We start from the raw sequence: 12,776 nt of genomic DNA, 5'->3' as shown, positions 1-12,776 counted from the left end.
TAACCATCTCTGAAGGCCAGCTCCCTCTCCATTGAGGGTGCCTGATACCCAAACAGATGTTTTACAGCACTCAGCACACATGAGCTCACCACTGGCAAGTCTTCTGCACACAATCAGACCTCAGCTCTTCTCACACATCTCCCGCAAACCCAAATTCAGAACCCGCAGGCAAGCTTGAATCCTTTACCATGGTAACAAAAAAGAGCAGAGCATAAAGAATCCAATTCTGAATTTTCAGTCTATTAATGTTCTATAAATCTGATGACCAAATGGAAAATATGCAATACAAAGAGTTAGCCAAACTAAATAGTCTATAAAAAGATGTGCAAACTGGATGCCCCCAAAGACTTCAGATTAAAGTATCCAACTTAAAGTGTTCCAAGGCAGTTTGAATTTTGATAGAATTTTAAAACATTCGAGCTGAAGGGTCTTTGGACATCATCTAGCAAGCACAACAGTTTTGTTTCAGAGATGATGAGGCTGAGACCCAAGAGAGAAAGGGACTCAGGGTTTCATATGCTAGAGGCAGAACTGGGGGTAGAGCTCTGCCTCCCAGGCCAGACCCGCAGGGCAGACAGACCACAGTCCCACACCCCCAGCTTCCTGCCTATTCTTCCTGGACCATCTGTCTGCAGTTCAAAGCTGGGAAGAAGCCAGAACCTGGTGAATAAGATCTTTCATCCTGCCTATCCCACGATCATTTCAGAGTGTGTCCTCTCCAATTTAGATAGAAAGTTTTATTGAAGACCAACTTCCCTTGATAAATCAATAAAAAGTAGCCTAAAAAGATATGTTTAAACATTTCAAGTGTGGAAAAAGATATGTTTCAACATTTCAAGTGTGGAAATCAAAGGGAATACATAGAATTCGTACCACTCCTACGGTCAAAGGAAAGCATCACAGGATACCTGAGGAGATGTAAACACAGAGCTGTGAGACCATGGAGTTTTGGTCCTCTGAGAAACTAAACTTGCAGGGGAAATCTGAGCTTCCTAAGAAGGCTTGCTCCACCTCAGAGAGACTTGGAGATGTGAGCAGTATTCGCTGAGTGCCAGCCTAAACTTGACCCTCATGCTGCTATGAAGACCTCAAAAGGAGAAGAAGCAGATAGAGCCTCAAAAATATTCACCCACACATTGGGGAACACAGTTTATATTGAGAAGAAAACCAAGTGGCAGAGTACAGACTTCATTAAATAAATATTTGTGGAGAGCTTAGGATGTGCTCAGCTAAACATCCTGCAATAGAAGAGCAAGAATTTAATTGAAAGGTGTAAGTAAGGACCAGATCACAAAAGGCTACGTATGCTATTGGAAGGAGGTGGTTGGAATTTACTTTAAAGTTGACTCAGTTCAGTTCAGTCACTCAGTCGTGTCCAATCTTTGCGACCCCATGGACTACAGCGCGCCAGGCCTCCCTGTCCATCACCACCTCCCGGAGTTTACTCAAACTCATGTCCATCTAGTTGGTGATGCCATCCAACCATCTCATCCTCTTTCCTCCCCTTCTTCTCCCACCTTCAATCCAGCATCAAGGTCTTTTCAAATGAGTCAGTTCTTCACATCAGGTGGCCAAAGTATTGGAGTTTCAGCTTCAGCATCAGTGGGAGCCATTGAATGATGGTGACCTGGGGAGTGAATTGACCAGACTTAGGTTCTGGAAAGATCTCTTGACAGCTGATGGACTGTGGCCAAGTACTACATTATATGATACTATCTACAAGTGCTTCAACAGCTTTATTAGCACTTTTAGTCTATATTCAGGATAATACAGTAAAGGGGGGGGGGGAGGTGTGAATGAGAGCCTAGGGCAAGCAGAGCTAGATTTTAATCCCATTCCCACAATTTACCAGCTGTATGGTCTTGGGCACGTTATTTAAATAGTTCTACCTCCTCAGTCGACTTCCTTTCTATACACTGATGATAATACTTAGCTAATGGGGTTTGATAATAAATAAAGTGGATAATGTGCCTGGACGTTTCTAAGAATCCTCCCAACACCATTCAGATCAGATCAGATGAGTTGCCCAGTCGTGTCTGACTTTTTGCAACCCCATGAATCGCAGCACACCAGGCCTCCTTGTTCCTCACCAACTCCCAGAGTTCACTCAGACTTACATCCACTGAGTCAGTGATGCCATCCAGCCATCTCATCCTCTGTCGTCCCCTTCTCCTCCTTCCCCCAATCCCTCCCAGTATCTGAGTCTTTTCCAATGAGTCAACTCTTCACATGAGGTGGCCAAAGTACTGGAGTTTCAGCTTTAGCATCATTCCTTCCAAAGAAATCCCAGGGCTGATCTCCTTCAGAATGGACTGGTTGGATCTCCTTGCAGTCCAAGGGACTCTCAAGTGTCTTCTCCAACACCACAGTTCAAAAGCATCAATTCTTCAGCACTCAGCCTTCTTCACAGTCCAACTCTCACATCCATACATGACCACAGGAAAAACCATAGCCTTGACTAGACTAACCTTTGTTGGCAAAGTAATGTCTCTGCTTTTGAATATGCTATCTAGGTTAGTCATAACTTTTCTTCCAAGGAGTAAGCATCTTTTAATTTCATGGCTGCAGTCACCATCTGTAGTGATTTTGGAGCCCAGAAAAATAAAGTCTAACACTGTTTCCCCATCTATTTCCCATGCAACCAAATCAAAGTGGAATTTTTCAGTTTGGAGGGAACGCCACCTAGCATCCTGCTCTGCCTCCACTTAGCAGGAAATACTGTTGCATTTTCTTCTTAAAATTTAATCAGGACATTTTATTGCTAACATGTAAAAATAACTGGCATTTTTACTTTGTAAAAGAGCAATGAGGTAAACTGAGGTCAAAACCAAATATTGGCTCTGAATCAAACCACCCAAAAGCAATAGTGCAAAGAATTAACCTGGTTACAGAGACCCATGGAGGAACTAAGTGCTTCTACCGTCCTAGCAACCTTTTAACCAAACACTGGTGCAGATTCGCTGGCATATGTGACACTGAAAGCATCTGGCCTTTCTATTACCCTCTCACAAGCAAAAACTGATGTCGTGTAAACTGATCTTTAGGCCAATTATATGGTCTAAGTGTTACAGTGTTTGTGTTGGCTCCTCTGGCTCCAGGTTTTAAGAATTTAATTTGTAGCCACACCCCTCCCTGAAGTCCTAACTGCGTCTTACTGTAACTGACTCCGGGGATCTATTTATGCGGTGTCTGCATCTTCTTTGGGGGACGATAAGTACGTGTGACAGCACTGCCAGTCAACTGTGTCCTGTAAGAATAAGTCATAGGAGGCGCAGCGACGGGAGGACAGAGGAGGGTGGGGAAGTGAGTGGGCTCTGGGAGCTGCTCTGGTCACATGTCCATTGCTACATTTTTTGTCACCCCTGTGTATCAGTTTTATTCTAGAAGCCAGGTGAGGAATGTAGAGGTTCTACCCCACAGTCCTCCTAGAAGGCACTAAACTAGGAGTCAGAAAACCTGCTACTACCTCCAACTGGCCTTTCTACCCTAGACAAGGTCATTATCATGTCTGAGCACAACAGACATTACTGTCTGTGTCCCCACATAGACTCAACTTCACTTATCAAACAAGTGCCAAGCACATCACCAGTGCTGATTAAGTTAATCCTCCTCTTGACAGTGAGTGGCAGGTGGTGTATTATTTTACAGTGGGGTGTCACCCAGGAGGGGCATGACAGAGGCTGTGAGCTTGCCCCCTCCCCTCTGGCTCCGAGCTGTTGCACTCCGCTCCAGCGTGCTAGGCCTGTGCCTGTGCTCTGCAGCAGTTGACCCCAGGGCACTCCTGGGGTGTTACTGACTATAGGAAGGAGCGCTCTCTGCCTCTCCCCCACCCCACCCCACCCCTGTCCCTCAGCTGCTATGGCCATAGGCTGTGATGGTGGCTGGGGAGGGGCTGACCAAGGAAGATCTCTCTTCTCCCCACTCTCATCACCACCCCCCTCAACCCCTACCTACTTTTACTCCATCTTTAGCTGACAGATGTGAGAGAATTTTGCTCAGTGGATCCTTTCAAATCCTTTGAAGACATTGAGGAATCCAAATCTGGGTTATGAATGAAAATATTGATAGAGAAGCCTGGGAGCTCCTAATTTTGTCTCTGGTAAAAGTACTAGCTACAATTGCATGAAATAATTAAACGGATCTCTGGGTTCATTCACCTCATCTCTTGCCCACCCTGACCATCAACTGATCCTTGGAGGGAGGGAGAGAATAGTGGGACAGCCAACCCTAAAGGAGATCTGAAGGTACGTGGGGACTCGACCACAGGCATCAGCATCTCCTTCCCCAGGAAGGGAACTTTCCTTCAGCTTTAAAGCAAATGGGTTTCTCTAGTCTCCTGGTCTGGTCGGGCACATCTGGGAACATAGGACAGAACATGTAGTACAGTAAATCCCAACGCTGACTTACCCATTAAAGGAACTTATCACAGACGGTCATAAAATTAGGACTTTCACATCTTGAAAGAAAGCGCTCTATCCAGGATCATAAATAAACTATAACTGAGGCTTAGGTTTATAAAGCTGTAAAAGAGGGCTGCTTGAGCAAATAGGAATTCATAGTACTGGGTCACAAAATTAACTCAAGAAAGTCCGACCATGATCTTGGAGTTGCCAGCAATGCAATGGTAGCTGATTTCTGCAGTTAGTGGACCCCAATCAGAACCTAATGAGGTCAGGCCCTGGTTTAATTTCATAAAATGCAAGCTCATAGGAATTGGGGTGCTGGCACCTAAATATGGCCTTATAATTCCTAAACCAGCAGTGGAGCAGCAGATGACAAAACAAGGCCAGTGCCTTCCAGAAGTTTCTCATCTAGTCAGGAAGCCAAGGCATTTACAAATAAAGCAATTATAGGATGCAGGCTTTGGAGTATGTGTAGATGGTAACTAGAGAATTCAGGGAGGAAAGCAAGGAATGAGTAGAAGCCGGACTTTTCAGGGAAAGATACGTGGGAGACAAAGAACCTGACTCCTGACTGAAAGACACAGGGAGGGGCGCATGTGTGCGGAAAGCTGTGCTCTGGCCCCGCCCCCATCAGCTCCCACAAACCTGCATTGTGCCCCTGCCATGACTCGCCCCCACCCGAGTCTCAGATCACACATTTGTATTTCCCTCTTGTCCTTTGGGTAATTGGTCCTTAAGGTCAACAGTCACACCCTCTTCATTCCCTACTCCCCCAGGCTCTTCCTCGAAAGGCCTGGAAAAGGAAACCCTGGCCTGTCAGGACACATCACATCCAGGCTGGACAGCACAGGATGGTGTCCATCCTAAAGAAGGAAGCCAGGAAAAATCCACACTTCCTCCTCAGAGGAAGCCCCAGAGTAATCCCCGTCATCCCTGTCATGGGTTATAATCAGGTTAAAATGAGCAGGACGAGGAGAAAAGGACAGCCTCAGAGCGGGTACCCCACCTCAGCCTCCTGGGGAAGGGTTCTGTCAGCATCCAGGACACACAGTGGGGAGAGAAGATGCCCCCATGGGCGTGGGGAGTTTGGGAAAAGGCCAGGGCCCACGGGGGTGGCCAGCACGCCGCCTGGACAGGAGGGGGAGGGTCGAATGGGAAAGGTGATGAGGGGGGAGCGATGGTCCACATACCAGAAGGAGAACTTCATGAGGGGGAGAGGCCCTGTGCTCCCATCCCTTGCAGAGCCCAGTGTTGAGTGGAAGGCTCCCAAGCACCGATTAAGAATAGAACTGAAATCCATTGTTTTTAGGTGAAATGCCCTGTAGATATCAATTAGGTCTAACTGGTCCTTTGGATAAGGAAGTTGTGGTACATATACACAATGAAATATTACTCAGCTATAAAAAGGAACACATTTGAGTCAGGTCTAATGAGGTGGATGAAAATGGAGCCTATTATACGAGTGAAGTGAGTCAGAAAGGGAAATACAAATATTGTATAAACGCATTTATATGGAATTTAAAAAGACGGGACCACGACAATCCTATATGGAAGACAGTAAGAGAGACACAGATGTAAAGAGCAGACTTTAGGATTCTGTGTGAGAAGGAGAGGGTGGGATGATACGAGAGAATAGCATTGAAACATGCATAATTACCATATGTTAAACAGATGAGCAGTGCAAGTTCGATGCATGAAGCAGGGCACCGAAAGTCAGTGCTCTGGAACAACCCAGAGGGATGGGGTGGGGAGGGAGGTGGGAAGGGGTTCAGGATGGGGGGACACATGTGTACATATGGCTGATTCATGTTGATATATGGTGAAAATCATCACAATATTGTAATTATCCTCCAATTAAAAAAAAATTTTTTTTAAAGGAATAGAGCTAGTGGGTGTGTGCTTCCACAGAGCAGAGAGGAAGTGCCCCAGGGGGGAGAGGGCTACTCTGAGGAGGCAGTTGGAAGTGTTCCAGGTGTCTACTCCATGTTATCCAGCTGGGTCCCTGGGAAGGGTGGAGAAAAGACAGAATTCAAGATGCCTGTGTTGCAATAAGAGGTCCCCAGGTTGTATTTCTTAAGAATCTAAGGGCACCCACGCAGGTGCCACAGCACCCTGGAAGAAGGCTTCCCCAGCCAAAGCAAAAGCAGGATAAACTGTCTATGTCATTGCGCTAGGGAGGCAGGGGCCTGGAGCAGGCGGCGGCATGTCCTGGGAACAACAAACCCACCTCTTCCTAGTTGTGGTTTAACCTTTCAGAGCCTCAGTTCCCTCATCTGTGCAACAGAACAATTGATAGTAATACCTGCCTGGCAAGGCTGTTGAGGAGATTAAATTCAATGACTTCTGTTCTTGCCCTGACCCTGTGCATCCAGTCCCCTTCTCTTCCGCACCCTTGATAGAATCTGGGGCAAAAATGAAGTTGAACAAATAATTTTGCAACATAGTGTTGGCCTCAACAATTTAGGGTCTGTGTCCTTTACCAACTCGAAGAAGTTATGGAATGAGAACTCTGCCCCTTTCCCTTGGCAACTTAGTTCTCTTAAAAGCCCCCAATATGATAGCTTATGGTGAACAATGTCAGATTCATGATCTCCAAAGAAGATTTAGCTTCAGGACCAGGGACCAGGCTGGAATATTCAGAGCTTTTTTGTGGCAGAAGTTTTATTACAGTGACAAAGAACAGAGAAAGCTTCTGACATAGACATCAGAAGAGGGACAGAGAGTGCCCCACTGGCTAGTCTTATCAAGGCCTTAAATACTTTACCAGACCCACTCCCATAACATACATCTTAAGATAACAAGATTAATCAGAAGGTTCTTGTTAAAAAGGAGAAACGTCTTTCAGCAAGATACATTGTTGTTATATAATCCTTCAGTTCAGTCAGTTCAGTCGCTCAGTCGCGGTCCAACTCTTTGCGACCCCATGAATTGCAGCACGCCAGGCCTGCCTGTCCATCACCAACTCCCAGAGTTCACTCAAACTCATGTCCATCGAGTCGGTGATGCCATCCAGCCATCTCATCCTCTGTCGTCCCCTTCTCCTCCTTAGTACAAGGCTTAAGGAAAAACATACCCTTGAGCAAGATGAGTTTTGTGTAACTGTTAGCTCTTGGCTTAAAGAAAATAACATCTTATGTGACTAAGACAAAGCAGTGTAGAAAAAAAAGTTTTCCTTTTCACCTCCTTGAGAGCCCCGGACCCCTTTCTCCTCCTTGAGGGCCCTGGACTCTTTATCAATGTACCTAAGAATTAACTCTGTCTATAGTAAGCCCAGAAGAAGGAAATGGGGAGCTTATTTGTTATCAGGTTCTATTTCAGTGCTCTGCTGAGAGCACTGACATAAACTCTCACAGAAAGCATCTGCTTTCTGCAGGTTTCTTTCTGCCCGCTCCCTGCACTTCCCACCCGCCCTATTGTAAAACCCCAGCAAGCATCAGCTCATGTTTCTTTTTCTCTGATTCTCTTTCAGGGACGCTGTATCAACTTCACCAGAGTCAAGAACAATCCGCCTGCCAAGTACCCCCTCAACAACGCCTACCACACCACCTCGCCGCCTCCTGCCCCCATCTACACCCCACCACCTCCTGCTCCCCATTGCCCTCCCCCACCTCCCAGTGCCCCCACCCCTCCAATTCCATCCCCACCTTCCATTCTCCCCCCTCCTCCGCAGGCTCCCCCTCCCAACAGGGCGCCACCCCCCTCCCGACCTCCTCCTAGACCTTCTGTCTAGAACCCACAGTTCATGCTCTGGGTTCTCTCAGAAACTTTGGGGAGGAGGCTCCTCTGTGGTGTTAGAACAAGTCTTTTCAGTTAGAGGGGGCTTCCACTTTGGAAAAGAGTGGTGATAACGCCCACTGACATTCACACACTATAAAAATTTGTTTGTAACACCAGTACACCAACAATTGTGATCAGCGGAAAGAAATTGAAATTTTGAATTGCCTGAAAACCAGTGATGAGGCAACTACAGTCACAATCATAGCCACCAGCCAGCCATCATCTCTAGAAGGTTCCAGAGACAGTGAAACTGCTGAGATGCTCTAAGTGGGATTGGGTCTCCTGGAGACCAATATGAAAATCATTTCTCTGAGGGTGAAATGCAGCGTCAGATAAGAAGTCATATTGCTGGGTTGCTAAGTGCTGCCTTCCCTCTTCCACACCACCTCCATCTCTTGACCCTAGACCTACGAACCAAGGAATCCTCTCCATGCCAGCCAAGAAGGTCAAAACCCTTCACCTACAACTTTGGGGAAAGATTAGGGTCCCCATTGTGACAAGAAACTCAACATCAGATAGGTATCCAAAAGCATGTTCTGGGACTTGCAGAGGAATAAAACCTTCCAGATTCTCCCAGTTTCCAAGTGAGGAAGAGGGTGGTTGTTCACAGATGGAAAAGGTATGTTGCCATGTTGCTGTGTAAGTGAAATCAGGTGTGTGCATCGACAGGCGAGTACTGGTGGGAGCATCGGACAGTTTCTAAAGCTCACAGGCCATCAGCAGCTAGAGGTGGCTGGCTTTGGCCCAACATGGCCCCTAAATCAACAGACAATAGCACTGTCGAAGAGCAACTTATTCATGATTTATGTTAAAAGAAAAATCAAGATTTGGCTTCAATGTAGATCACTTGAGATATGAAGAAGTGACTGATACTATTTTCCAGAGACAAATATGAGTTGACCTTCCCAAAATGGCATCACTAGCACCTACCACACAATTTCACTAATTTTGTTTTTCTTTCTTCATTAAGTTGTGCACCAGAGACTTCTAGGTAGAGCTGAGAGACAATAGTCCCAACATACTAAGGAATATATCCCCCCAAAAAAGCTGGTGCAAATATATTTCTCCTTGGCTTTTCAGCACACTGACAAATACTATCAGCTGCCTGAAATTCCCACCATGCCTGGGAACCACTCCACTCCTCCAAGTCTTTCTAAATCTGTTGTCACCAGGAAGCTACATAATCACTTTCTAAACATTAGACTTCATCACCCAAAGATGAAAACAGAAGCCATTGTTCAGGGCCTGCTGCACCAGCCTGTTCAAAATTACGCCCCTCCCCCCACCCCGCCCTCCAACTTTCCACAGGTCTTAAAAGTCGTAAAACTCTTAAATCTTTTCGAGAATAAAGCAGAATATAAAGTAAATGCAAATTTGGTGCTTTGGGCTGTGGTCTCCAAAGATCTTGCAAGAACCCCCCAAGCCAGTCTCATTCTTTCACGTTACTTAGAACAGAGACATAGGACGCAGCATGCACTGCATACACACCAACGCTTGTAGCCAGGGCAGACATTGCTAATCAATCACAGCACATCTTCCAATGAGCCCAGGATTCCCTCACAACCTTCAAACCATAAGTCTGAAGAGCCACCACTCATCAGTTCAAATTGAGAGAGAAATGATCCTTAATTGCCATCTCAACTTTAGAAAGCAAAAGCAAACAAGGATTGTGTGGGGGGATGGGGGAACCTTTGGACATAAAAGGTACAGTCAGGGGAAACTAGATCTAGGCAGAGTGCCTTAGTGGGGGGCTACAGGCACTAAACGCATTGCCAACACCAAACTGACACTTCCCCAGGCATACCTTGGGCCTCCCTTCTTCCAGCCTGCCACTTCCAGAGATGCCCACAGCTTCCTCATAGAGCTAAAATCAGAGATGTTTTCCAGGGCTCCCTCCCTCACCCCCCACCCCATCCTGGCCCAAATTATCTATTTTGAAAACATTGGGCTTCTTCTTTAGTACAGTCTTCCATGAAGCAGGTGTCAGACTGTCGCAGCGACCCGCAGTGCCATTGCTGGACTCCAGAGACCCATCCCACAGGCCAAAGGGTTTCCCAGGCTCACGGCCTAGAGGCGTTGAGCCCCTGGCCACTGTTTTGACTGCTGGCGGTACAAAACAGTCCACCCCACACCACTGCCGCCGGGCTCACTGCGGCCATCAAAAAGTTCAAGCCAAAATGTTAACATTGTGCATCAAGACGGCAGGCATAAGGTGAGAATGCAACATTTACAATCTCAACCATTCATCAATCAGAAGCCCCTGTGCAGTTTCCAAGATGTTGTTTTGATAAACTCTTTGATGAAATGGGGAACTGCAAATACATGATGGCTTTGAAGAGGATTAGCAGGGTTTGTCCTTAAAACGGATTCTTCATGTAAACCCTAGTCCTTTAGAATGACAGTGGAGAAGGAGAAACTTCTATACTGTATGAATAAGGTAATATTTGAATAGTAGGCTATTACAGGCAGGAAAATTCTTTAACTGGTTTATAAGTCTGTCCGTACTTGGGTCATTCCTTGTAAAAGGTCGCAGACATATGATTGTGATCAGGAAACTGCACAAAATTATTTTTTTCAACCCTCATATTATTGTCCTCCCAAAGTTTTTTTTTTAATAAAAACCAACTTTTTGTTGTATATATTCATATTCCATGTGTTAGATGGAAGCATTTCCTATCCAGTGTGAATAAAAGGAACAGTTGTAGTAAATTATTATAAGGCCAATGAAATTTCATGGCAGGTTATTCTACCAAGCTGTGCTTGTTGGTTTTTCCCATGACTGTATTGCTTTTATAAATGTACAAATAGTTACTGAAATGACGAGACCCTTATTTGCACAGCATTAAGAAGAACCTTGAGTGGTTACCTCTGTTAACGACCAATTCACAAACAGTGTCTGGCCTGTAGCTTGGCACATACTCCAGTGAGACACAAGGTCTCTTTTACCAGAGTCAAGAACAGAGCTGGTGGACATATTAATTAATAGTCTTGGATATCTGGCTGTGGGTAACTTTACTGTAAATATATCTAGAATGGGCAGAGACTATGTGGAAGTCTCATACACACTAAAGTTCAAACACCAGGTCAGAAGAGGGAAATTCATCCAAGAACTAGAAAAAAAAAAAAAAACATGAAATATTGCACCACAGTTTTCAGCCCAGCACCAACTCAAAAAGAAATTAATGCTGTGTAAAAGTGGGTTGAATTAGTTTGCAAACTATAATAAAGATATATGCAGTAAAAAGCCTGTTAATGCACATCAGATGGGAATGGGATGTTCTAGTCGTGTTTTCTAGTTATCTGAACTCTACTATATTATTGTACTTGGATAACCAATTTAAAAGAATTAGAATATGATGTTTTAAATACACTTAACATTAAACTCTTCTTCTAATTCTTTCTTCTATCTGTGATAATTCAGAAGACATTATGGATCTTCAGTGCCTCTGAGTCATTGTTATAAAGATCAGTTATTGCTGTACCTGCTATAGAAGACTGGGCTAAATGTGTACAATGACAAACCTTGGAAGTTGCTTTTTTTAAAAAAAAATAATAAATTCCGAAAATCAACTCTTTTACTGGTTGTCTCTTTGCTATGAAAATGAAGTACAGATTGCTCAAGTGCTTAACATTGTGATCATAAAAATGGCTATCATTCTGCAGATTATATTTCCCAAATTATTTTGTGCCTTCTACTATCTTGATTACTCTTTCTTCTTTAGCTGTCCAACATTCAACTTATATTTTTTGTAGGTAAAACAGTGTTTCTTACTAGTTCCTGAATCTGTTTCTTTGTAAGTCCTCATTAAGCCTTAGTTCATCTTAATTAGAATAAAACCATCTGAAAACAAAATCATTCCACAATTTCTTCCCAAGGCTTCATTAGTATTCAACTTTAATAGCATTTTGGGCACATGGACTTTTTCAAATTACATTCATCATTAAATCATTTTGAGATAATTGACTAGCAATTTGGAAGGAAAAAGAAGTTGGAGCCCTACCTCACTCCTTATACCAAAATAAATTCCAGCTGTATTTAAGTGTAACAGATGAAACCAGGAAAGTACCAAAAGTAGGAAAAATGTTTACTGTACGGAATGAAGAATTTTTAAATCTCATATATTGCTTGCATTGCCAACCAACTTTCTTATATAATCATTTCAATGATTGAGTCCTGAATGCTGAGTCATGCTCCAATGTATTATGTTGAATAAACAAAGAAACTAACAGGAATAAGATTATTGATCAAGTGCTAACTGCAAAGTTGAGCAGCAGGTACAAAATTGTTTGTCACTAAATCCAGTTTTCTATCTTCAGATAAATGTGTTTCCCTAGAGTCTCACATTGGAGAAGGAAATGGCAACCCACTCCAGTGTTCTTGCCTGGAGAATCCCAGGGACGGGGGAGCCTGGTGGGCTGCCATCTATGGGGTCACACAGAGTCGGACACGACTGACGGGACTTAGCAGCAGCAGCAGAGTCTCACTTAGGTGTAGAACAATCAGTATAACACTTTGTCCATCTCAATACATTGTAAACAAGGTCCATGGTACTTATAATTATCAAACATAGACCAGAGAGTTGGCATATGCAAAAC

At 44.4% G+C, this 12,776-nt stretch overlaps 1 protein-coding gene across 1 annotated transcript in view; it reads left to right on the top strand.

Moving 5' to 3' along the window:
* ANTXR1 (ANTXR cell adhesion molecule 1) overlaps nt 1–11,750 on the top strand; it is a 258,178-nt gene extending 246,428 nt beyond the window's left edge. The window contains exon 18 of the mRNA XM_086326257.1: nt 7,873–11,750. Coding sequence (XP_086182383.1) covers nt 7,873–8,133 — 261 coding nt within the window. The 3' untranslated portion in view covers nt 8,134–11,750. The remainder of the gene's footprint in view (nt 1–7,872) is intronic.
* Nucleotides 11,751–12,776: the final 1,026 nt, after the last annotated feature.

This window comes from Bos grunniens, chromosome 11 (genome assembly GCF_055505025.1).
Source record: "Bos grunniens cultivar Pamir isolate PY7600 chromosome 11, Bosgru_T2T1.0, whole genome shotgun sequence".
NCBI classification, from domain to species: domain Eukaryota; kingdom Metazoa; phylum Chordata; class Mammalia; order Artiodactyla; family Bovidae; genus Bos; species Bos grunniens.
This window is presented reverse-complemented; position numbering and strand designations above follow the sequence as displayed.